This window comes from Dasypus novemcinctus, chromosome 26 (genome assembly GCF_030445035.2).
Source record: "Dasypus novemcinctus isolate mDasNov1 chromosome 26, mDasNov1.1.hap2, whole genome shotgun sequence".
In the NCBI taxonomy this organism is placed as follows: Eukaryota; Metazoa; Chordata; class Mammalia; order Cingulata; family Dasypodidae; genus Dasypus; species Dasypus novemcinctus.
In genome coordinates, this window is record NC_080698.1 from 38,733,515 (window position 1) to 38,761,327 (window position 27,813).

A 27,813-nucleotide genomic window follows, 5' to 3' on the forward strand; every position below is an offset into this window, starting at 1 on the left:
TCCTCTAAATTCATCATTGAAAGGAGGTAGTGTGGAAGCATCCATGTAATCATTTCACTTGGTACAATCCAATATCAAACTAACTATTTTATTAAAAGTTGTTAATAATAGCAAGTACACAGAACAGGTTTCAGTGCCATACACTTTTTAACTTTTTAAATTTTCACAACAACCCCATGGAGGAGATAATATTATAATTACTGTTTTACAAGAAAAGAAAATTAATTAGAAGTTACAAAATTTTGTTCAATATTATTAAAAGTAGTATGGTATTGTGCTCACTTGTAATGTTGGGGGAGAGTTACAATGCTTGTAATGTAAACTTGAGAGAAAATGGTATTGTTCTGGAGCAAACAAATTGTTCAGACTCTTTTATGGTGGTTATTTATTAACCATAGGGAAAATTATTTTCTAGTACCATAATCTAGCATAACAAGATATTTGCAAAATCCTATCTATTTTTTCTGTCAGTCTATGTCATTTTATGCTGTGACATTGGTCAAAGAATATTGACAGAATTGAAGACTGATTTCAACTTTGTTTACTCCAATCAGGGATAACAGAAATGGAAAATATTCTAAAACACATCAGTCACATATATAAAACAATCAGCTAGGCAGAGCTTTTCTTTGTCATCTGGTCACCTACCAATGTTAAAATGTATGATGATTTTTTTTTAAAGCATGTGGGCTCTCATTGTAATAGTGTTTCTGAGATTAATGCTAGGAGATTCACAGATAATTTTTAAATGTCTTAAATTAAGACCTTTACAGTTCAATAACTAATCCCTATTGCATGGGAATTATGTCAAACTTCTTTGTTACCCAATTTCATTATTTTATGAACAAAATTTTAACAGAGTGCAATAAATAGAATTATAATAAAGTTGTCAGTATTGATTCTGTCCTGCTATTATAAGAATTTTCATTCTGAGTAATTCCAGAATAGGACGTAGGTTTCTTCATCTCTACAAAACCAAGAATAATGGAATTATTCATTCTTTTAAATTTTTTTTATTTTTTAAAAGATACTTAGATTACATAAATGTTAAATAAAAAACAGGGTATTCCCATATGCCCGCTCCATACCCATCCCACACTTTCCCACATTAACAACATCCTTCGTTAGTATGGTACATTCATTGCAATTGATGAACACCTTTTGGAGCATTGCCACTAAGCATGGATTAAAGTTCACCTTGTAGTTTACACTCTCCCACCCAATTTTGTAGGTTATGGCAAGGAATATAATAACCTGTAACTGTCATTGCAGTGTCATTTAGGACTATTCCCAAGTCCCAGAAACTGCCCTACATTACAACTGTTTTTCCCATTCCATGCCTTCAGAACCTCCAGTGGCCACTGCTTCCACATCATTGATATAATTTCTTCCATTGCTAGAATCACAATATGTCTATAGTAGAATACCAGTAAGTCTACTTTAGTCCATAGTTCATTCTCAATCTTGATTTATTCTGGGATGGTATTATCTACTCCACCTCTAATTGAGAGGCGGCTGCAGTCCATTAAGTCTGACGGATGAGACTCTTTTGTTTGCAATTGTAGACTCTCTCAGTTCCTTGGTATGATAGTTGTCCATCATCACTTCCTTGTTAGTTGTCCTTGGCAAGAACAACGAACAGGAGAGTAGGTGTTGCAACTCTGTTGAGATGCAGGGCCCAGGTGGCACATGGACATCTCAAAGATTTAAGTCTCTTGGACATGCACCTACCAACTCTAGTAGTAACTATAGTTGTTCAAATAGAAGGACAGAAAAGTCATGTGTAGGAAAACCACAACTGAGTCCAACTCTGTCACCCTGGGGAGCATAAATTCCAAAATAGGGCCCACTCGCAAGGTGTCAAACTCCTGAGCTAGCTATCCTGACAATAGTGTCTGGATGTCTCCAGAGTCCTCAGGAGCCCCACTATTTGGGGTAGTATTTACTTGGGCAGTCAATGAGATCCTACTGAGACATGCATAAGTGTAACCTTTGGAATGACCTCCAGACTCACTTTGAAGTCTCCATCCATGTATAAACTGTTATTAATAGGGGAAAAGGGAAAAGGGGGAGGATGGTAGGTAATGGGAGTTCCCTGTATTTGGTATATAATTTTTCTGTAACCTAAAACTTCTTTGAAGACAAGATGAAAAAAGTAACACACTGGGGGAATAAATGGAAGAAAATGTCACCGTACATATAGTACAACAGATCTTATAGTGATGAAAAGCAAAATGTCAAAAAAAATTTTTAAATATTTTTTCATTAGTTTCTATTATCCCAAAATTTTTTATTAATTTTTTTTGTATTTTATTTCTTATTTTTAAAACTGCCATTATTATTTCATTTTCTTATTAATTGTATTTGGCTATTTTATTGGCTTCTTTTTTTAAAAAAATTTTGATCACAGAAGTGTTACAACTGTGGCAGGGAAGGATTATTGGTGTGGGGTGTCAGTTATGAGAGATACATGGGTGGAAGTTCACCTGGGCATATTTATAAGGCATATAAATGTGTTCAAATGTTCATGGGATATTGTTATGATGGGTGGAAATGCACACAATAACCAAAGGAATATCAAATTCCCATCCTTGGGAGCTCTGCCACATTCTCTAATGGAACACCAAGAATCCCCTGCATATAGGAGCAATGACTAGGAAGGAGGATGGTCCATTGACCAGCCCTTGATATTGATGATTGTTCTTATGAACGTTTACTTTTGAAATTGAAACTTATCCTAGTATTATAGGGTGCCTAAGAGTTGCCTGTTAGGAGTCTCCTTGTTGCTCAAATGTGGCTTCTCTCTAAGCCAAACTCAGCATATAAATACATTACCTTCCCCCCAGTATGGGACATGACTCCTAGAGATGAGTTTCCCTGGCACTGAGGAATTACTACCAAGCACCAACTAAGAATGCAACTGGAAAATGACCTTGACAAGAAAGGGGAAAAGGTAAAGATAAATTATTCATTTTTATACCTCTTCTAGATCAAAACTGAGTAGAGTATTAGCAGATATTCTTTGACCCAATCATACAAATAATGGCCAATTAGAGGGAGACATAATAATAGCCAACAATTGTTGAATGGTTATCATCAGCGGGCATTATGAAAAAGGCTTCCCATTTATCTTCAAATTCCCACAATTCTAAGAAGGAAGAAAAAATGTGTAAACTGAGGACTAGATAAATGAAGTAAAGGAATTTTCATTAAGTAAATAAAGAGAAAAGTTCAACCCAGAATTTTCTGATTTCAAAAACTTCTGTGGAGAGAGGAATATATAGTTAGTACTTAAATTTTAGGTATTTTTTTTATCAGTGTGTAGTTGAATTACCTTCAAAGTGGATTACTGGATAGCTGGTTTAGTGTGGGCCAACTCTAGAGAAATAGGCAGGTATTTCCTTTTTTTTACCCTGATATTGTCCTTGATTTAGGTCTCTTAAACTATATTTACTTATATTAGGTTTCTATTGCTTTATAGCATAGTATTGCAAATTTAGTTGCTTAAAATATACCCATTTATTAGCTCACAATTCTGTATGTCAGAAGTCCAGGAATAGAGTAGCTGGGTCCTCTACTGAAGTTCTCACAAGGATAAAATCATGGTGGTGGTTGGATAACTTTCTTTTCTGAAGAGTCTGGAGAAGAATCTGCTTCCAAGTTCATTCAGGTTGTTGGCTGTATTAAGTTCCTTCTGGTAATAAGACTGAGGTCTTTGTTTCCTTGCTGACCACCAGTCAAGGGTTATTCTCAGCTCTTAGAGACCACCCACATTCCTTGCCATGAGGACCCTTTTCAAATCTCTCTATCCAGAAAGAGTCCTGTCCCTTGTAAAGATTCACATGATTGGGTTAGCTCTATTCATAATAAGTCCCTTTCTTTAAAAAAAAAAAATCCCAATGTGCCCTATAATATAACTTGATCATGGGAGTGATAGCTCATCTTATTCCCAGGTCCCACCCACTCTTAGTTGGAGGGAATGATACAAGGGCATGAGTTATTGAAGCTCATCTTAGAATTCTAACTACCACAATACGCTTTCCATCTTTTGTTCCTTCCTCTGTTTCTCACTTCTTTAAAGAGACTATAGTTTCTTTCACAAGTGGAACTAACAGGGATATGCCCTGAAAATATATTAATGTGGTAGAAGGGATTTAAGCAGGGCAAGTGGAACAAGTGTTGGCATGGCAAAATTATTGTTTTATTATTAATATTTATTTTAAAATCTGGTGTGTATAATGCAAATGTAAATATTAATGCAGCTTGTCATAAAGAAAAGTACTACAGATTCCATAGTGAAAGAAAGTCATAAAGGCCAAGATTTTTTACATCAACTCTTGGACACTTTGATCCTGTTGTCTTTTTCTCTTTATCAGCAGCAATTGGTATCACAAGTAGTTTGTTAACAAGGGATAAACGCGATACTGGAATGCTCTGAATTCCCTATGCTTTCTCTTTCATGTGTTTGCAGAAATACTTTCAAAACCTCTCAATGAAATAGGCCCAGCAAATACATCCCAGTGTGTTTGATAAAGAAAACTAACAGGAGAATAAGAAAACTAAACTCAATAAAGAGGCTAAATCATATAAATTTGCCCAGTAAAGAATGGCTCCAGGACCAAAAACAAAATTTTTAAGTGTCAAAATGGGTTTTGCATGTAAATGACTGGCCACAATCCAATCAAATAGAGTCATCAGCAGACACCAAACTGAATGGGAGCTATTATATAGTTGTCTTTTCTTCTGAATATGCAAAAAGAAACCCAACTCCTGAGTAGTCTTTGTTGTAGCTCTTTCCTACCCATTTTTTAAAACATAAGCACATTTGCAGAGGCCTCTTGAAAACTGTTGTAGTCGTAGAGGAGGAAAAGAAATCTTGTAATAAAAGGTTATTTGAAGGCACATATGCAGAGGCCTCTTGAAAACTGCGTTACTCCTCGAGAAGGAAAAGAGATCTTATAATGAAAGGTTATTTGAAGGCAGAAGATATCCATTGTTAAAAAAGAAAAGGAGCCCAAGCAATAATGCCAGAACACAAACACACAAACACAAAGCTTTATCTCTTAGAACTTTTGTATTTGGAAGCAAAGCAGGAGCCATTCTCTATACTCTGAGGCAAGGGTATATTCATTTCTTTAATCTATTTTCTAACAAGGGATAATTGTGACTGAATCTCTGCTTTTATACTATGTGTGCATTTAGAACCACACTTAACCTTTTGCCCTATCTTTCCCCAAAGTAGATTTTACCAAATGAAAGTTTTGCAGGGAGAACCCTGAGAGTCTTAAAATGCACACCTGTTTGCAAAACATCATTGAGATTCCCTATTAAACATCTTTTTTCTTTCTCTTAAACTCTCAAGGTAATTTATGACTTCCCACATCTCCTAAACAATTTCTAGCAATCCCCTCCATTATTAAAGGTAATTCTTCTTAAATTGCATACCCATCTCAGAAATACATAATTTTAGTTAGCTTCTCTGTGGTCAACAGAACCAAAATTTGGTAACCAGCTACATATAAACATTTTGTTTCTTACTCTGTGCAGGATGTTTCTAAGGTCTCAGACAGAGGTTCATATGACATAAAGAGGCAATAAGATATTTCTTTTAGTCATTTGGGGGGCAATCACTGAGCCTTGAGGTGAACTTTGAACCTTGTATAGATGTCTTACACCAATGGTTTTCATTCATATCAGGGTAAACTTTTGTTAAAAGCCAGTCACTTGTAACAGAGTCTGTACAAGTCATTTTCAACAGGATGGTTAGCAGAGTTTCCTCTAGATTTTAGAAATAAATCGAAAACTCCTGAAGCCAAGGCTATAGGATGAATATGAAAATAGGCAGTGAATAGATCTTCATAGATTCAGTGAGATAGCTAAGTCTCATATGAAATTTTATTTCAAAATGATTGAATTAAGAAATGACACATATTATCTAAATAATTAAAACCAACTTTACGGCAAAGGAATAGTTTCACTATATCCACAATAAAGCAAACATCCTTTCACTTTATTGTCTGGATATAAAATTCTCAATCCCGGACTCATAAAAATTGTGCCTTTCAGATAGGTTTTAGAGAAAATGTTCCATTCTCTCCTTAGATCCAACTTTCAGGTTGGCTACAACAATTGAATTTTTGCCAGCAGTTAGGAGCATCTACATCTGTAGCTGTAAGATAGCACTGCTATCTGAGACTAGCATTTGTCTTTGCATCAATGAAGATGCTGATGATTCACCTTAAAATGAAAAATCATTCCCAGCAAAGGCTTAAAATTCCATTATAGAATGAAGAGGAAAATTATACGGAGAAAGAGTTAAATTTTCATACCCCCTTCCTCCCAGGGAGCCTGTTTCCCGTTTCTGGAGGAATATACAATGGTATTGTCTTAGTGGGTAGTTCAAACGAGTAGTGAATATATTCCTTCACTATGTAAAAGGCAGACACTCAGTGGTTACCTAGTGGTGTAATAATAATAATAACAACAACCATCATCATTGAACTGTATCTTCATGCAAAATTATTTATCACCATTCATTGTTTGGAGTGCTAGGGATATCATGGAGAATAAAGAGACAAATTTCTTAGCTTCATGAATCTTACAAAAGACAAAAATGTAAAAGTATAGTAATTATGAAGTATGGCAGTAGTAATAAAAGGTAGGGAGAAAAATAAAAGGGGATAGGGAACTGAGGGTATTGTTTTTGTTTATGTTGAGTTCAAAGAAGGCTTCATTGACATTTGAGAAGAGAAAAAAGGCAGTGAAGGGGTGAGATGCATAGAGTAAGTGCAGTCTAGGCAGAGGGAACAGCACATGCAAAGGGCCTGGGTGGGACGGTGTCTGGCATGTTGGAGGAACAGCAATGAGGCCAGTGTGGTTAAAGCAAAAACAAAAAGAATAGATGAGGATACAAGGCCCTACTTTCAAGACATTATTGAGCCTTTGGATTCTATTTTAAGTAAGATTAGAATACATTTGAAGGTACTGAGCAAAGGAGTGACGTTGTCTCTCTGACTTTCATTTTTGTAAGGGTACATTGGAGACTAGATCATAGAGGTGCAAAAATAGAAGCAATCACAATAATTCAGGGAGAGATGATGGCTTGGACCAGGATGATAGCATCATCATCTAGCCACCCCAGTGTCTCAGAGTTCATTTTTCTAGATCCTAAGTCCAACATCCTCTCTCTCTACCTTCAGGTTCTCCTTCACTCCTCTCAAAACTATTTTCATTGTTATTTTGCTCAGAAAATGGAATTCTTATATTAAAGCACGTGTTGGTATAGCCCAGGGTTTTTTACCTTCCACATTACTGTTAGGGTGGACAATTCTTTGTTGTGGGAGCTATTCTGTGCATTGTAAGATGTTTAGCAGCATCTCTGGCATCTGCCAACTAAATGCCAGTAGCATCTCACTCACAATTTTGAGAACCCAGAATGTCTCCAGATATTGCCAAATATCTCTTGGGGGACAAAACCACCCCTTTTTGCCAGCCTCTGCTATTGCCTATGTCTTTCATTCACAATATTAATTCATCCATGGAGCAAGGGAATTGGGAAGCAAAAAGAAAATCTTGTCCTCAGATATTTATGTCCCATAAGTTACCTTGTCTTTCTTAGAATTTGAGGTTTCCTAACAGTTCAAGTCAGAAGCTGCCTGTGTTTCATTTCTTCTCCAGCTGGGGTTTCTAATGCAGTCAGTCCTAGAGTTCTTTGGAATTGAACAATAATAAGGACTCAGGGACCTTTTCATGGTGGTAGTTTTTAGGTCACAAAGACAGTCATCTCCATGATTCCAAACAAAAGGTATGTAAATTAAAAGGGATCTAATAAAATCTAGGTAGCCAAGCAGTACTTCTGGAATAAATGGAAACTCAAATAGGAGAAAAGTATAAAGGTGTTGCAGTGATTTTCTGAGTTGCATCATAAACTTGCTTGGCACCAATATCAAAGACTTCAACCCAGTAAAGGAATTATGGTACTTGATTAGATCTTTGCCACTGAGCTAGTCTAACCATAATTTACCATCCAAAAGCCAGTCCCATTTAACCCCGGAGCACTTAATAAGGATTTCAGTAAAGTACATTTGTCCTGAAATATTCCAAAAAGGGAATTTTTCCTTTAAATCTGAGTGCTTGGGTTGGAGTACTTCAAATTCTTCATTCTACCCATTAATTTTCCACCTCAAGAAACAAGCGACAAATTTGAAATCCATGCTACAGAGTCAGTAGCAGTGCTGTTCAGTGTTTATCATTATCAGTCTCTTTTACCTCCTCTCTCATAAAAATTACATCACATATAATGGGTATAATTGCATATATCTTTTGTTTAAATATCACAGTATAAGATATAGGGCTGTAAAAGATGTCAAAACATAATCATGCTCTGGGGGAAATAGGATTTTTTTATATGCTTGAGAGAGCAGCAGACAGAGTCTTCAACTCTTACTGCAGACCTGCCATTTCTAATAATAATAAGATTGTCGAAGATGGTGTCAATGTGAAACCACAGCAAATGCTTCAGGAAGGACCAATTATCATTCAGTTCTAATATTACTGCTGAATCATCATAGGGAAAATGCATCACAGCCATTAATAACAGATAAATGTCATAGATGGTGAGGAAAATATTTAAAAATTCAATGGTTTCAACATAAGTGGTTCATGAATTATACATTTAATTAAGAAAAGCCAAATGCGAGGATTTTTAAACCTCCAATTTGCAAGGTATTTTTCCCTTTCCCCATTAAGAAATATAAAAATTAAGCACTGCAGTGACTGATGATGAAACAAAATAGAAAAAAAGCCCCATTGCTTGGAGAGCTGTTTGGCTGGTTGGAAAGAGTCAGCCCTTGGGGAGAAGGAAACTGGAAGGATGAGAAATACAGTGCCACTAACAGAGGCACGGCAGGAAAGGCTCTGGTTTAACATCCTCACCAATTCACAGAGGAACACAAAAGGGCACCTGGATTGGAGTCAGAAATCTGCTGTTAACTATCTTCCCCTTTGCTTCACCCGTAAAATGAGGAGGTTGGACGGAACGATCTCTCATGTCTCTCCCATCCCTGACAGTCTATGAATTCATGAACTAAGAAACATCCTCTTTTCCAGGTTCTGACAAAACCACTCAAAGGCAGTATACCAGGCAGTTGCCATTCATTCAAAACCTGGGGGTTCTTCTCCCTCCCCTCACAGTATCAGAATTACCTGGGAACCTGTTAGTAATGCAAATTCTCAATTTCCTCTCCAGACCTACAGAATCAGAAACTCTGAGTGTGAGGTCATCAATTTGTGTTTTCACAAATTTGTGTTTTCCAGATGATTCTGATGAGCATTGAAATTTGAGAACTTCTGCTTTACAGAGGGAAAAAATTACTTCGAGACATTGCCTGTGTGTCCTCTTCCCAACTAATATTAGCTATAAACACTTCATAGTAATTTACAAGATTCTGAGGAATTAGACATGGAACAGGCAATGTTGATGAGGAAGGGAATGGATGGTGAGGAATGATTGTCCTAGAATGTAGGTGGGTTTGAAAAGTTTAGTAGTTAGGATGGAACTCTGAGGAAAAGGGCAAGCCAAGGAGAGGAGGGTGACAAAGAAAAAGATCAACTGGTTTAGATGAATAAGATGTTCTATCAGGGAAGGAGTAAAGGATTTGGCCTTTGAAGGCTCTTGGTTTAAGTACTACCCCTTCCATATATTAGCAACATGGTTTTGGGAATTTGTCTTTGTACTCCCAGCTCTAATACCTTCTTCTGTAAATGGGTGTATTAATAATATACCATTAGCCTTACCAAACAATAGTTGGTATGATGAAAAGAGTGTGAAATAAAAATGCTTTTTAAGTTAATTATTATTCTTTATATTATCTTCCCTATTTCTGGGGCAAATTCTTCCAGCAACTTCCTAAAGTTCCACTATTGAAGAAGGATACACTACATACAATGGCAGAACTGAAAGTTTTGGCAGCTAAGGTAAAAATGAATCCACCAAGAGAGATGGAAATTATAGTCTCAGGTCCCAAGATTATAGAGTGAAGAATTCAAAGATTTCTTGGGCATTAGTGACAACCTGTAATTTCTGCTAAATGGAAAGGATTACAATGGATTTCAGAAAACTAGAGCTTTCTCCCTTCCCCAAAAGGCATCGAATAAGGATCCTGAAGCTGAGATGTAGCCCGGGGAATTTGCTCAAGATTGTCTTTTTTCACCAAAGTTTCAAAAGATGAGGTGTCAAAGACAACAGGAGAATCTGAACTACATTTTCTCTTCTTTATAATGAAGAAGAATTTACTATCTAGACAGCTCTTTGGTTTCATACAAAATCCCTTTGGTGGAGACAGATCAACAGGCTTAGAAGTAAGGCAGCAAAGGACATCACTGAAGAAGCTTAGAAGCAGGAGACCACATGAAACGATGAAAGACTCCAGTCGGAACATGCAGAAGAAAATGAAGACAATGCCTGAAAACAGGGCAAGAATGTCAAAGCATACTTGCAAAAATAAAGAGCAAATTGCATCTATGCTACTTGATCTAAAAACTTAGATTCTTAGGCAGCTCAAAGGAATTTTGATGGTATAGTGGTCTTTTCATAGAAACATAGGTTTAACATCCCATCCACTGCAAAAAATAAATCTTTTTTTACAACATCCCAAGAGATGGTCATCCATCCTCTGCTTGAGCATTTCTAATGATAGAGAACTCACTACTTCATAAGTTATTCCCTGCTATAGCTCTGAAGTTTAGACTACTGGTCATTAAATTAGGAACCAAGCAGCATTTCTTAATGTCTAAGAGGCACAAGTCTTACTTATTTTTGCCTTCTGGATATAGATAGAGTGTTTTTTTTTTTTAACCCTTTACATACATGGCAGCCCTTTGATATATGGTGACAACCCTATTAATCTTCCAAAATCTTTTTCCCAGTGTCAAAATCTAAACTTTTAATTATTTTTCTTTGTGCCATAGCTACTGGCATTTATTACATTTCATTATTTATCTGAACTTACTATTCTAGTTGTGGATCTACTGCAGGAGTCATTTGGAGAGTGTTGAAAATACAGATTCCAAAGTACCTCACGCTGATATAATGAAACCAAGTTGCTGTATTTAAACAAGTTTCCTTAGTGATTTTAATGTGCATCCTGATTTGGGAATGAATACTTTGAATAAAACCTAATACTCCTGCCTGAACAGTTCAGAGTAAGAATGAAAAAAATGTCCCTTATATCTTAAAAATTTTCACTCATTCTAGAGTGTAGCCTTTTTGACAATATTTTCTATCTATTGTATTTTTATTTACATGAGTAGTAAGTAGTAATTTGAAATTATAATATAACAGAAGCAAATTACATAGAAGGTAAGAGTCTTGTTTTCCCTCCCCTCACCCTGAGATAGACACTGTATACTCCCTCAGGATTTTAAATATACCAGTTTGTATGAATATACATGCAAACGAATACACACACACAAATACAGAATTTTAGTGGGATATTATTAAACATACTGATTTATAACATGTATTGGCATGTAATAGTATATTGTGGACTTATTTCTATCAGTTCTACTCATAGATTAATGCACGTTTTGTGTTTTCACATTTCAATAATAAGTGGCATTTTTGTTCTTGTTCTTTCTCTCATATCTTCTTCATTCATAAAATCAATATAAAAGTCCTATCTGTAAAGATGAATTTCTCTTTAAGGTGCTATTTCCGTTGTTTCCTTATACACATTGTTTATGAGTTGGTTGTCAGAATTTAAGTTAGCTCCTTCACCATATCTATAATCTTTTTTAATAAATTCAGTCCTTCCCTCCCTCCCTCCCTCCCTCCCTCCCTCCCTCCCTCCCTCCCTCCCTTCCTTCCTTCCTTCCCTCCCTCCCTGCCTCCCTTCACTCATTCACTTCAAAATTTGGTTCCCTTAGTGTATGTATTATAATTGCCTTATATGTGTGTATATATGTAGGTATGCGTTTACGTGTGTGTGTATATATATTTATATATATATATATATAAATGGAGTGTGGGAATATTGTGTGTGTGTGTGTATATATATATATATATATATATATACACATACATAATATTCCTACACTCCATTTCCCCAAGAATTTTTGAGGGTAAGGAAATGTTCCATATTTAATTTGGCGGAGAACTAGTTATGTAGAGTATATAATTATACCGACTTGAAGTGAACACGTATCTGTGCATTTTGTATTAACTAGATCTCAATTATATATTTACATATAGTCATTTATATTCATATTCACATTTATAATATTACTAGGGATGGATTGCCTAAGGGTTAACAAAACTGGTTCCGTTTCATCTTCAAGCTTTTGCCCATGGTATTTTCTCTCTGGGGAATGTTTGTCTACAGATCTGTAGCTCACATAGCTCCCATTCATTCTGTCCAAATGATAACCATTGTTTCTTCTGAGAACTTTTTTCTGACCACCGATGGTGCTAGGCCCCTTCACTGGGCTCCCTCTGATACCTCTGTCTAAGCACCTCTCATCCCACATTGAGATTACCTATACTAGTAGCAACTTGTGCAAGTTTTGTAGGGTGTGATTTTTCCTTTGTTGTACTCTAAATTCTAAAACTGTCACAGATTAGACACTCAGAAATGATGTAATGACTGAATGAATGAATCCCAAGATCTGTGGTAGAGCCCTTGAACTTAAATTTGTAAGTTAAATTTTTAAAAAGTATCCTTATATATGTTTTACACATCTGTCCTTCTGACTACACATTGAGAAACACTGCTCCAAAATGAGTATTCCCAGAGAAGTTCGGTGTGCATTTTGAGCTTGTACTACTTTACATATCTTGCAAATTGTTCTTAATAAGTTCAACCATTATTCCCTTGGCATCCTTTCATCACTTCCAGTCTCACCCTTAATCTCAATCACTAATGATGGGTAGGGTGACCATATAATTTATTATCCCAACTGGGATATATTTGAGTATAAGTGTGTATTAATAATTATACCAGAACAACAGGCATAAACTGAGCAAAGAGGGGCATACTTTTATTCTAATGATGGAGAGTAGGGTGCAGAAGTTTAAGACAAGAAAGAATGGACAATAACATTTTTCTGTTTTCCAGATTTATCATATGCATGGACCTTCAATGACAATCCCTTATATGTCCAAGAGGATAACAGGCGGTTTGTATCTCAAGAGACAGGAAACTTGTACATTGCCAAAGTAGAACCATCAGATGTGGGCAACTATACATGCTTTGTAACAAACCAGGAAGCCCAGAGAAGTGTTCAAGGACCACCCACTCCATTAGTGCAGCGTACTGATGGTAAGATGATGACTTATCTTGGAAATATATTTTGTCTATGCCTTATGATGCCTGGTAAGAGCTGCAGAGCTTTTTGCTTCCCTCTTGATTAGTTGGTGCTACATCATCTATGAATGTATTTCATCAATTTATGATGAAAATCAGGTATTGTAAAAAAAAAAACAATTGAAAATTCTATGACCTCACCCACATGGTACAGTGTACATTGTCCTGTGTACACTGTGCCATCTCCCTTGTCCTTGGAACAAATTATCTTTTCTTTGCTTAAGGACTATTTTTTTAAAAACAACATTGTTTGGGGGAATTGATATGTATGTGTGTTTGTACATGTGTGTGCTGCCAAGTTTATGTAATTGAATTAGTATATTTTTACTGAACCTATGATTCAACTTCCCTTTAATGCCCTTTCTTTTCCATACTTCCCTTTTGATCACCCTTCATTTACTTGGTTGGGAAAATGGAGGAAAAAGGTTCACTTCCATGGAAAGCAAAACAAGCTAAAATTAATTATGAGCTTCCAAAGAAGAATGAATCACATGATTTTCATGTTAATTATATTCCTACAAGGAACATAATTCAGATCTGTGTTTGACAAGTTTCATAGCTTCGTCGAATCATAGCTGGTGCAAGATTTAGAGCATTAGAAAACATAAGCTCGTCATTGAAGTGGCAGCCCTCTAGTTGATTTTTTTTTTTTTTGCCTTTGATGAGATAACTTTTTTAATTGTGTTTTTTTAACAATACATAAATCACAAAAAAAAGTTACGTTAAAAAGTATAAGAAGTTCCCATATACTCCACACCCCACCCCATTCCTCTCCTCCCACATCAGCAACCTCTTTCATCATTGTGACACATTTATTGCATTTGGTGAATACATTTTGGAGCACTGCGACATCACATGGATAATAGTTTACATTGTAGTTTACTCTCCCCCAGTACATTCAGTGGATCATGGCAGGATATATAATATTCGGCATCTGTCCCTGCAATATCATTTAGGACAGCTCCAACTCCCAAAAATGACCCCACATCACATCTCTTAAGATAGAAAATCTGTTGGTGCATTTTATGGTCAGACTCTGGACTTGAAATGAAATACCTCAGAGAGTTTTTCTCCCCCCTGAAGAGTTTAAGAAAACCAAGAATATAATGCTAAAAATGGCTAACAGAATTATAGAATTAGCTCCATACAGGAATTCTGATGACAGAACTTTTATAATCACTCACCACTCAGATATTTTTGCATGGCCTTAATTCAGAATTCAGGAACCACTGGAGTTATTCGTAAGTTCAGTTTCTCCTCTTGACTGAATACTGTGTTGATAACTAGAAAATCTCATATGCTAATCATATGCATGGAGATTCAACCATATTTTCTCAAAATTTTTCAGTCTCTTTTTAGTTTCTGCTTACCATTTAATTCCTTAGTTCTTCCATTTCATCTATTACCTCCCATACATTTATGGTAAAAATAGCATTGTAGATAATATAAAAAAATCAAAACTCTTTTGAAAGTCTGAGAGCACCCAAGAATTATAAGGTGTCAAGTAAGTGGGAAAAATGGAAACCTACCAATTCAATTGAATGAAGTAGTATTCTCTACCTTCTCAACTATACTATCTTTGAATGTTTTGCAATGATCACTGTCATAAAAATGGGGTGTGTTTATTCTATGTAGATTTTAAAATTTTCACATTTTATGAAATTGTACTGGCCACAAACAAACCATTTATTTTAGGAGTGCATTGCAATGAGGATAATCTAAGAGATATATTTCTGTTTGTTATAACTCCTTGGTAAATAATTCGTTTACAAAACATTAGATAGTTGTCTTATCTTACCTTAGTCTATATACACAATTCCTTATTAGAAAGATTAAAAATTCTGAAAGTTGAACTATTTTTCATATGTGTACTGCAAATTAATTTAGCAGCAAAATCTTCGTGAACTCTCAGCAGAATGTTTGTCTTTATCCTAATTAATGTGATTATTTCATTTTGCTGCAGAAATACTGATATTTTAGATTAAGAAGTGGTTGCATCAGACCTCATAGGGTATTATCTGAAAACCTCCTTATGCTTAAGGAAATCTAGCTCCAAAATTTCCTGAAAGGGTGATAGATCTGGATATACTAGAGAATGAACTTTTTTTTTTTTTAACTCAGATGCACTTTAGACTCAGTTAGGAAAACACTACTACTTAGTAAGTTATTGGAGTAGAAATTAGGGAAATTTGGGATGACTCTTATCTGATCCTATGATACTTTTTAGAGATTTCTTTCTTTTGGGGGGGATTGGGGATAGGGTGGGCAGAGTAAACTAGTTTCTTAACTAGAATCTTGAAGTTTCCTTGCCCTCAGTTTCTCATTAATGTGTAGAAAAATATTTGTTAACTGAAGGACCAAATAATCAGGTTTTGGTTAATGAACAATTTGCTTCATAGAAAACTTCTATTCTCAGATATGCTGCTAGCTCTTTTGATATTTAACAGGTGTGATGGGGGAATATGAACCAAAGATTGAAGTGCGTTTTCCTGAAACAATACAAGCTGCAAAGGATTCATCTGTAAAACTGGAATGCTTTGCCCTTGGAAAGTAAGGTGTTTTTTTCCTGGTTGCTTTACCATTTTTTTAACCTTTTTGTTATTCAAACATTGTTTAAGATAAAATACAAAATATACTTCAAATGCTGGGCAAAAGTGGAACTTTCTGATTGGAATTTAAACACACATGTCTAATACTCTGAAAATGATTGGGGCTGGTATTCTCCCCTAAATGTGCCAATGTTTCCTCTGGTTTGAGCATAATGAGATGCATTTAGGCAGTACATTGCAAGGGAATAGTTGTATTTGTCTAAAATGGTGGGCAAGTTACTGAACTTTCGATACATCTTTCACTCCATCTAGTACTACATCCAGAAATACATTTCCTAGAGTGTCTCCTTGCTTAATTATTCAGCAATTCTTATAAATGAAAAACTTGCATTGTACAGTTCCAAATTAAGACCAACTAAAGGCCATTGTTCATAGCAGGTAATTAGAATTGTGCCAAACCAACTCTGGACAGTGGAGATATTTGGTTTTATGCAGATGAGTGTTCTCCAGAAACAGGTTTCCATAGCTTTTAAGCCAATCAAATACCTGCATTTTTTTTTTTGCATAGAATCTCGAGAATATCTGTACCTTTTGGTAACATTTAAATTTCATTTCAACGCCTATAAACACCAGTACCCAAGAACTAAGATGGATAGGTAGACTAGATCTACACTTCTTAAGTATTAATGTACATATGAATTACCTGGATATACAGGTTGAATTCAGATCCTGTTTCATTATGTTTGGAGTGAGATATGATTTTCCCACATCTGCCATAATCCCTAATACTGATTCTTCTGGTCTATTTAGCACATTGACTCTCACTACAAACTATGAGGACTTACTTTATACCCAAAGGGTCTATACTTAATGTGGGAATTAAATTTATAATTAGTGATTTACAGGCCAAACTTTGAAAAACAATATTAAAAACCCAGTCTTGCTATGCTAAATATACTAAGCAATCCTAACAATGCTAAATACTAAACCTTTTAGATTTATTTCTGTATCTAAAGTTTTGTGGATCTTTAATTAAATTTCTAAGGTTATTCATTTCTTATGGATGTAAAAGACTATATTTTATTTTTATATAGTACTTATCCTATAGTATTTGACCAATAAATAATTATCGATTGAATGAATGATTCTTAAGAAACTGACAGAGCTTAAATCAGTTTTTGTTTGCTGTTTTATTTTAGATATGAACTTGTCATCATTTTAAGCTTTCTCAGAAATTAAAGCTTACTAAAATATATCAAATGTTTGTCAGCAGAACACTTTGAGAATTAGATGATTGATTTAATAAAATAAACAATGAAATATTATATCCGAAAAGAATGTTAGCCTGTTCTGGCATATTTAGCATCAGAAAATATGTTTTGGAATAAAAAATACACTTAGATAATAAAATAACTGAACATTTTTGAGGAAAGTTCTCAAGAATCTAAAGTGAATAGCTTTCATTTATTAAGTATGAATAAATATTTATTATATGATGTATATATAATTTTCATAATCTTTCAGAGTATACCATGTTTTTATTATAAATGAGAAAATTGAGTCTCAGGCTGGATAAGTAAACTGTTCAGATTCATGCTTCTGTTAAGAAGTAAAGTCCAATTCAAACCTACGTCCACCTGAATCCATATCCTGAGCCTAGAGATTTTTGACTAAATAGTAAGAAAACTCCTCTTGAAGTCAGTGGATATAGGTTGATTTCCCAATGTCCTCAAGAGCTGGTTGACCTTTAGCAAAAGCTACTTAACCTCTATAAATTTCCATATTCTTACCCAAAGGGAGTTAAAATTATACCTACCTCATTTGTTGTGAAGATTAAAATGGATAATGCATGTAAAACCATCCAGTACAGGACTTGGCATTTATGCAGTAAATGCTCATTCAGTTGAATCTGAACCCAAAATACATATTCCATTCTCTTTTTGTATTACCAGTAGTTGAATTATTGGGGGTGGTTGAACTAGAAAGAAGTACCTCAGAGAGTTTATAAATTCTCCTTTTCCCTGGCAAATTCCTCTTCTCTATGCCAAAGTACTGGAGACAGAAGAAGAAAGCAATTATCAAGGTCAGTCTGGAATAGAAGACAGAAGCAAATGGGGAGAGGATTTGCTGGCCAGTGTAAATCTGTGAATTGCTCACATATCAGCTTTCTTCATTTTAGTTGTAGAAACACTTATTTTTTAAAACTTTAAACTTATGGAAAAGTTCAAAGAGTAATACAAGGACAGTCATATGCTCTTCACTTAGATTCACCAACTGTAAACTTTTACCTCCCCCCACATAAACACAGAAAACGATCAAAATAGTAAGTGGGTGGTAAGTATTAACTTTTTGGAGGGGCATACCTATTTCACTCAAAATATTGCTAGAGAGCCACACCCACATTTCAGCCCACCTTGCTATGAAATTGAGCATTTATGTGGAATTAAAATATGTTGAGATCAAAATGGAAAGTCACTGGGTCAAAGAAGTAGTAGTAAAATGTACTTTCAAGAGGCATGCAATTCTGTGTAATTGGAATGGAGATATTAATACATATTTAGGTAAGAAATAGTGATTGAAGAGATGGACAGTGGTTCTCAAGATTTAGAGTACAACAGAACGACCTGGGGTGCTCTTTAAAACACAGGTTGCTAGTCCTACTACCTAGAGTTTCTGATTTGGTGGGACATGAACATTTATATAATCAACAAGTTTCCCATCGACATTGTGGTCTAGGGACCACATTTGAGAACCACTGACACAGAATGTGTGCAGTTTAAATCACTGAAAATTAATTGCATGTAAGTCCTGGTTTTACTGCTTGCCTGCCATTTCACCAAGAGGGAGTCATGAATTCTTCTGAGCGTCAACCTCGTCACATAAAAAATGACGCTGCTGGTTTTTGATCTCCACATGTTAACCATTTCTCAAGGAGAGAAATTCCTCATTTCTTCAAATAGTCAAAATCTTTTTGAAAATTCTTTGTATACTTTGGAAAGCATTAAACAAATGTGAGCTACGGACTAAAAGCTTTTCACATATGCTTGTCAAAGAGTTTTCAGAAAACAAATTACATTGTATTTCAAACATTGTAAACATTCTAAAAATGCTTATGTAGATTATACATTTCTTTTTAAATTTTTTAGACATTTATTTTATTTATTTCTTGCCCCCACCCCCCCACCCCGTTGTCTGCTCTCTGTGTTCATTTGCTGTGTGTTCTTCTCCTTCCGCTTGCATTATCTGGTGGCACTGAGAATCTGTGTCTCATTTTGTTGCATCATCTTGCTGCGTCAGCTCTCTGTGTGTGCAGTGCCACTCCTGGGCAGGCTGCACTTTTTTCATGCGGGGCAGCTCTCCTTGCAGGCGCACTCCTTCCGCATGGGGCACCTCGACGCGGGGACACTCCTGCATGGCACAGCACTCCTTGTGCGCATCAGTACTGCACGTGGGCCAGCTCATCACACGGGTCAGGAAGCCCTGGGATGGAACCCTGGACCCTCCATGTGGTAGATGGACGCACTAACAGTTGAGCCATGTCCACTTCCCAGATTATACCATTTTGATATTTACCAGATACGATACGATCTTTTCTAAAGTTATAAAATTAATAAACGTAAAAAACTCACTCCTAAAATTAATTTTATTATAGACATAGATAACAGAATATAGCAAAATGAAATTTCTTGCTTTTAAAATTGTAAATCTATATTTGTAGGCTCATTGTCATGTTGTTTATATACTATTGAATAATAAATATAAATCATATTTTCTGACATCTCTTCAAAAAATATTGGTGGACAGAAGGAGCTATATAGCATTCAAGATGTTCAAAGGCCCTCTCCATCTAGACACATGCCCATGTCCCACCTTTACTTTCTTACCAGGGTTATGTTAATTGACAGGTAGAACATAATTTATACATTTGCCTTGTTTCTCTTGTAAAGTTCTTGTTGCTGTTGTTGTCTTTGAAGATGAAGTTTTGTCCTGCAGCTGGTTGCATATACTTTCAGAGAAATCTCAGTGTGAAACAGTATAACTGACAAGGAAATTTATTGTTTCTGTGACATATGACATTTTTCTAAGAAAAAAAAAATTCAACATTCCTATATATCCCTACCCCCATTGTTGACACTGAATTGGTGTGGTAAATTTGTTACAGTTGATGCAATAATGTTAAAATATTACTGTTAACTATAGCCCATACTACGCTTTAGGTGTGTTTTCCCCCCTAAAACCACCTATTATTAATACTTTTTATTAATGATGTACTTTTGTTAAAGATCCTGAAAGAACATTTTAGTTGTATTATGAACCACAATCCTTGCCAGCCATGGGGGTCACAATCCCATATTTTATCCTCTAGCTTTCCTTCTAATAATATATATGACCTGAAATTTCCCTTTCAACCAACTTCACACACATACTTCAGCACTGTTAATTATACCCACAATAATGTACTACCATAACCTCTGTCCATTTCCAAACAATTAGCAATCAAACTAACTATACACTGCAAAAATTAAGCACCAACTCCCTATTTTCTTCCCCCATTCTAACTACTATTAAACTATCTCTAGATTCTAACTCTCTGAGTTTGCTTTTTATAGTTAGTTCATATTAGTGAGATCATACACCATTTGTCCATTTGTGTCTGGCTTATTCCATTTAACGTAAAGTCCTTGAGTTTCATCCATGTTGTCACATATATCAGTACTTTATTCCTTCTTGCAAATATTCCAGTACATATATATAAAACATTTTGTTTGTCCATTTATCTGTTGATGGGCATTTGGGTTGCTTCCATCTTTTGGAAATTGTGAACAATGCCACTATGAATATCAATGTGCATGTATCTGTTCGTGTCCCTGCTTTCATTTCTTCTGAGTATATACCTAGAAGCAAGATTGCATGATCATATGGCAATTCTATATTTAGCTTGCTGAGAAACTGGCAAACTGTCTTCCACAGTGGCTGCACTATTTTACATTCCCAGCAACAATGAAGAAGTTTTCCTATTTCTCTATATCTTCTCCAGCACTTGGAGTTTCTGTTTTCTCATGAGTAGGTATAAAAGTATATCTCATTGTGGTTTTGATTAGTATTTCCCTTACAGCTATTGATATTAAACATCTTTTCATGTGCTTTTTTAGCCATTTGTATTTCCTTTTTGGAAAAATGTCTGTTCAATTCTTTTGACCATTTTTTAATTGGATTGCTTGTCTTTTTACTTTTGAGTTGTAGAATATTTTTTTATATAGCTGGATATTACACCCTTTTCAGATATGTGGTTTTCCAATATTTTCTCTAATTGAGTAGGCTGCCTTTCTTGACAAACTCCTTTGAAGCCCAAATGTTTTTTAATTTTTAGGAGGTCCCATTTATCCCATTTTTATTTTGTTGCCCTTGCTTTGGGTATAAAGTTTATGTAACTGATATCTACCAAAAGAAATTGAAGATGCTTCACTATATTTTCCTCCTGAAGTTTTACAGTCCTGGTTTTTATTTTTATGTCTTTGATCCATCTTGACTTAATTTTTGTGTAGGGTATGAGATTGGGGTCCTCTTTCTTTCACATATGAATATCCAATTCTCCCAGCATCATTTGTTGAAAAGACTATTCTGTCTCAGTTGGGCTCCCTTACACTTCCAAATAAATTTGATAATTGTTTTTTCCTTTTCTACAACAAAAATCTTTTGGAAATTTGACTGGAATTGAATTGAATCTGTAGATCAATTTAGGTAGAATTGACTTCTTAACAATATTTAATCTTCCGGTCCATGAACATGGAATGACCTTCCATTTATTTAAGTCATCTTTTATTTTTTAGCAATGTTTTATAGTTTTCCCTGTTCGAGTCCTTTACATCTTTAGTTAAATCTATTCCTAGATATTTGATTCTTCTAGTTGCTTTTGTAAATGGAAATTTTTGTTGATTTCCTCCACAGATTGCTCATGACTGGTATATATAGCAACACTACTGATTTGTATATCCATGTCCCTCATAAAAGCTAAGAAATTTTTGGTCATTATGTCCTCAAACACTCTTCCATTCCTTCTCCTTTCTTCTCCATCTGAGATACCCATGACATATGTGTTTGTGCTCTTTGAAAAAAAAACAAAACAGAATTAGCATTATTTATTTTTATTTCTCCCTCCCCCACCCCCCACAGTTGTCTGTTCTCAGTGTCCATTCGTTGTGTGTTCTTCTGTGTCTGCTTGTATTCTAATCAGGCGGCACTGGAGATCTGTGCCTCTTTTTGTTGTGTCATTCTGCTGCATCAGTTCTCCGTGTGTGTGGCATCACTCCTGGGCAGTCTGCGGTTTCACACAGGGTGACTCTCCTTGCTCAGGGGCCACTCCATGTGCAGGGAGTACCCTTACACAGGGGCATCCCTGCATGGGCCAGCACTCCTTGTGCACAGCAGCACTGCCCATGGGCCAGCTTTCCACATGAACCAGGAGGCCCTGGGTATCAAACCCTTGGACCTCCTCTATGGGAGGCAGATGCTGTATCTGTTGAGCCACATCTGCTTCCCTATGTTTGCGCTCATAATGCTGTTACTCAACTCCCTGAAACCCTACTCATTGTTTCCCATATTTTCTCTATCCGTTTGATTTCAGATGTCCTATCTCCTAATTCACCAATCCTTTCTTCTGCCTGTCTTTTCAAATCTACTGTTGTAGATTCTGGTGTATTTTTAATCTCTTCTTTAATTACCATAAGTTCTGTTATTTTCCTCTGTATGTTTTCAATTTCTTTTTTATGCTCACCCAGTGTTCTCTTAATATCTTTTATTTTTTTAAATTTATTTTTGTCTTTATTTTCTTAATGTTACATTAAAAAAATATGAGGTCCCCCATATATCCTCCACCCCCCTCACCCGACTCCTCCCCCCATGACAACAACCCCCTCAATCATCATGAGAGATTCATTGCATTTGGTGAATACATCTTTGAGCACCACTGTACCTCATGGTCAATGGTCCACAGCATAGCCCACACTCTCCCACAGTCCCCATGGGCCATGGGAGGACATACAATGTCTGGTAACTGTCCCTGCAGTACCACCCAGAACAACTCCAAGTCCCAAAAACGCCCCCACATCACATCTCTTCCTCCCACTCCCTACCCCCAGCAGCCACCATGGCCACTTTCTCCACACCAATGCCACATTTTCTTCAATTACTAATCACAGTGGTTCATGAATAGAATATCAGTAAGTCCACTCTAATCCATACTCTATTCCTCCATCCTGTGGACCTTAGAATAGTTGTGTCCACTCCACATCTATATCAAGAGGGGGATTAGATTCCACATGGATGCTGGATGCAATTTTCCTGCTTTCAGTTGTAGGCACTCTTGGCTCCCTGGTGTGGTGGTTGACCTTCTTCACCTCCATGTTATCTCTTCCTACTCTCCTTGAATTATTTTAGGAGATTTGTTTGGACATCATTGATTAGTTGTTCCAAATTCTGTGTCTCCTCCAACTTTTTAATTTGTTCCTGTGACTGAGTCTTATCTTCCTGTTTCTTAGTATGGCATATATATATATATATTTTTTTAAGATTTATTTATCCATTTCTCCCACAACCCCTTATTGTCTGCTCTCTGTGTTCATTAACTGTGTGCTCTTTCTGTGTCTGCTTGTTTTCTCATCAGGCAGCACTGTGAACAGATCCTGGGACCTTCTGGAGAGGGAGAGAGGTGCCCAATCTCTTGTGCTGCCTCAGTTCCCTGTCTGCTATGTCCCCCATTGTCTTTCCTCTGTGTTTTTTTGTTACATCGTATTGCTCACCTGCTCTCTGCTCGGGCCAGAACTCGTGTGCAGGCCAGCTCTCCACAAAGGCCAGCTTGTTGCGAGGGCAAGCTTGCCTTCAGAGGCCCTGGGAATCAAACACTGGACCTCCCATATGGTAGACAGGAGTCCAATTGCTTGAGCCACATCCACTTCCCCAGTATGGCATGTAATTATTGCTGATGTCTAGACATGTGGTTATCTTGATGAGTTTATTCTTATGGTTAGTTTCTCTGTCTTGCTTGGGGTTTTATTGTTGATTAGCTTTGGGTTAAGGCTCTTCTTAGACCCTTGGTTTAATTTATTCTAAATTTTTAGGATTGCCTATGTTTAACTGATCAAAACTCTGTCAGGGACCTAAGGGGGCACAGACCAGTTTCAAAGAACCTGGTGAGGAGGTAATGAAAGTCTCTGTAAAGTTTGTGTGTGTGTGTTTTTTTTTTTTTTTTTTTTTTTGTCTTGTTGGCTCCCATGCTTTCCTGCATGGGCAGTTGTTCTTTTTTGCTAGCTATTCACCACATCTTTAGGGAGGGGAGCAGATTTTGTTATTTCTCCCTGAACAGGCTCTTCCCCTATTAGAGGCAGTGGTGAAAACAATTGCTGGGAGAAACCCTGACCTGGCTGACCTGAACCATGAGTCTGCCAGGACCCAGCAGCCCAAAATTCCTGATCAGGTGTCTTGGCCCTTGATCTTCAACCTGCCTGTGGAGGAAGGCTTCTCCAACCCTCTCTGTCCAGGGCTGCCAGTCAGGCCCAGTCTGTCATAGCTGCTTGTCTCTGTTGGATGCAAGGAACTGCCACACAGCAGTTGACTCACAGTTCCTGTGCAGGGACCTCTCTCTTGCTACCCATTTTTCTCCTTTCTGGATGTTGTACCATGGTCCTCTGGCCTACAGAGTCTGAGGACCATCATCTCACTTCCCCACCCCCCAACTGCACCCACAAGCACCTGATAAGGCCTGTCTAATAAGCTTACAGCACCAGCACTACATCCCCTTGTGCCCAGCAAGACCTCTTCATGAGCCCATTGTGCTGCTTACTCTGTGTGAGGTGAAGCCTCCCTCAGGAGCTGCCCATGCCACTTCTGCATCTGTTGAGGCCTCCCTCATGAACCACCTGCACTGCTTCTCCTGTGCCTGCACCACTACCCCGTGTGACAGACAAGGTCTCCCTTTCCACTTAAATGTAATTATTTAGATATATAAATTTCCCTCTCAGCAATGTCTTCATTGCATCCCATTAAGTTTTTTTTTTAATTTTTATTTTATTTTATTTTTGTAAAGATTTATTTATTTATTTCTCTCCCATTCCCCCCCCCCCCCAGTTGTCTGTTCTCTATGTCTATTTGCTGCGTCTTCTTTGTCCACTTATGTTGTTGTCAGCGGCACGGGAATCTGTGTTTCTTTTTGTTGCATCATCTTGTTGTATCAGCTCTCTGTGAGGCACCTTTCCTGGGCAGGCTGCACTTTCTTTTGCATTGGGCGGCTCTCCTTACGGGGTGCACTCCTTGCACGGGGCTCCCCTACATGGGGGACACTGCTGCGTGGCAGGGCACTCCTTGCACGCATCAGCACTGCACGTGGGCCAGCTCCACAAGGGTCAAGGAGGCTCGGGGTTTGAACCGTGGACCTTCCATGTGGTAGGCGGACGCCCTAATCACTGGATCAAGTCCACCGCCCCGTTAAGTTTAATATGTTGTCTGTTCGTTTTCTTTCAGCTCAAGGTATTTCCTAATTTTGCTTCTGATTTCCTCTTTATCCCTCTGGTTGTTTAATTCCCACATATTTGTGAATTTTCCCTCTCTCTCCTGTTATTGATGTTATCGGTTTCTAACTTCATTCTGTTGTGGTGGAAAAATATACATTGTACAATTTCAATATTTTTTAATTTATTGAGACTTATTTTGTGACCTAATATATGATATATATCCTGAAGAATGATTCATATTTACCAGAGAACAATGTGTATTCTGTTTTTGTCAGGTGCAGTGTTCTTTATATTTAGGTATGGTTCATTTAGTGTATCATTTAAGTCCTGCACTTCCTTATTCATCTTTTCATTAGATGTTCTGTCCATTATTGATAATGGATAATGGTATGTTAAAGTCTCCTACTATTAATGTAGAAAACCATCAATTTCTATCTTCAAATATGTAAGTATTTGCTTCAGATATTTTGGACTCTGCTGTTAGGTGCATATATATATTTATAATTGTTCCATCTTTCCCTTGAATTGTCCCCTATATCAATATATATAATAATCATCTTTGTTCCTCATAGACATTTTTGAATTAAAGTCTATTTTATCTGATATTAATATAGCCATCCCAGATGTCTTTTGGTTGCTAGTTGCATGGAATATCTCTTTCCAGCAGCCCTCTGTCCCAGACTGTCTGCTTATATAGATTTTCATACCTTTTTCATTGCCTCATGCTACTTTTGCCTAGAGGTCAAATTCCCAGAGGAGGGTCACCCCAGGGAGGACTTTCCCAATTTAGTCTTTTCCAGCCAAACCCAAGCCAGGGACCCAGGAAGGGTGCAGATTGGCTGCAAAATGCCCTGTAGAGGGAGTCAGGCAGGGTGCCTAAACTCTTCCAATGGCTCCTAAAGACTGAGCTTTCCTGGTCATCCCACCAACTGTAGCCCTTCAGCTAATTTATTTTCCACAGCCCCAAGGAAGCCTTGAGTCTTTAAATCTCCACATTTCTGTCCCTGTCCAGGTATGGTTGAAATAATAGCTTGCCCTCAGAGTCAGAATACAAGGATACAAATTCCCTAATCAAAAGCTGTGTTTAGTGATTGGCCATGTATACCCCTGTTCTTGGGGATGAAGATTTTTAATGTTCCTTTCTGTTACTAGCCACTAGCCAGTAGTTGGACCCCATGGCAACCTGGTGCAAAAGTGGAGAATGGGTGCTGTTAGCTGCATTGTGGAGAGAGCAATTAAAGTTCCTTTTCTGTAATTTATCAGTCTCTTCCCCCTGTTCTTCCCTGAATGCTTTGCAGTACTCTTATGACCTCTGAAGTTTCATAATAGTTGTTTTAGACAGTTTTTGCCTGTTTAATAGTTGTTTTATTGGAAGGAGTGAATACTGGATCTTGCTACTCCACCACCTTCCATGGAAGTCTTTGTTTCTTTTTAATATGGTTCCTTTTAAGCATCTCTATTTTTCACTGATTATCAGTGTTTTGATTTTATTATGGTTTGCTCTGTTTTTCTGTTTTTCCAAGTTAGAGTTTGTTGAGCTTTTAGAATCTGAATTTTTATATTATCAAATTTGGAAAACTCTAGGTGATTATTGCTTTAAATATTTTTTGTACCCTTATTCTTTGGGATTCCATATATATGTATTTTAGACAATTTTATTTTGCCCCACAGGACACTGAATTTTTTACTTTTTTTAATCTTTTATTTTCTCTCTGTGCTTCAGTCCATATAATTTCTTTTGCTTTGTGTTTAAGGTCACTGATCTTTTACCCTGCTCTTATTCACACCCAGTGAATTTTTTTCAAATATCATGTTTTTCAGGTCCCCATTTGGATCTGTGCGTCTTCCTTTTATGTTCTACATATATTCATGTTTTCTTTTATATATCTATATCTACTTCTGCATGACTATCTATTATCTATCTATCTATCTATCTATCTATTATCTGTATTAAACTTCTTGTCTGTTAATTCTATTAGCTCCGTCATTTATGGGTCTCTTTCTTTTGACTGCTTTTTCTTCTAGTCATGACTCTCTCTCTTTCTCTCTCTCTCTTTCTCTCTCTCTCTCTCTTTTTCTCTCTCTCTCTCTTTCTCTCTCTTTTCTCTTCTCTTTTGCTTTTAGCATATATAGGAATTTTAGGTTGGAATATAGGCATAATGAACATTCATTTGTTGACTGTTGCATTTATTTAAAGCATATTTAAATTTATTCAGATAGGCAGTTAATTTAACATGAATCAGTTTGATTTTCCTGTGGGTTATTATTATTACGCTTTCTTAGGGTAAATATAGAATGGAGTCTGATTTAAGACTAGTTTGTTACTAAGATGTGCCTCCCTAGTGAATTCTCCAAATATTCATCAAGTCTCTCCTATCTGCCTTGTTGGAACTTGAA

General features: G+C 36.6%; 1 protein-coding gene across 4 annotated transcripts in view; it reads left to right on the plus strand.

Annotated features, from left to right (window-relative positions):
- CNTN6 (contactin 6) overlaps positions 1–27,813 on the plus strand; it is a 365,092-nt gene that overhangs the window by 238,697 nt on the left and 98,582 nt on the right. For all 4 annotated transcript variants that reach the window (XM_071211969.1, XM_071211970.1, XM_004449587.5 and 1 more), the window contains 2 exons: positions 13,113–13,316; positions 15,809–15,911. In XM_071211969.1, the coding sequence (XP_071068070.1) occupies positions 13,113–13,316; positions 15,809–15,911 (307 nt within the window). The remainder of the gene's footprint in view (positions 1–13,112; positions 13,317–15,808; positions 15,912–27,813) is intronic.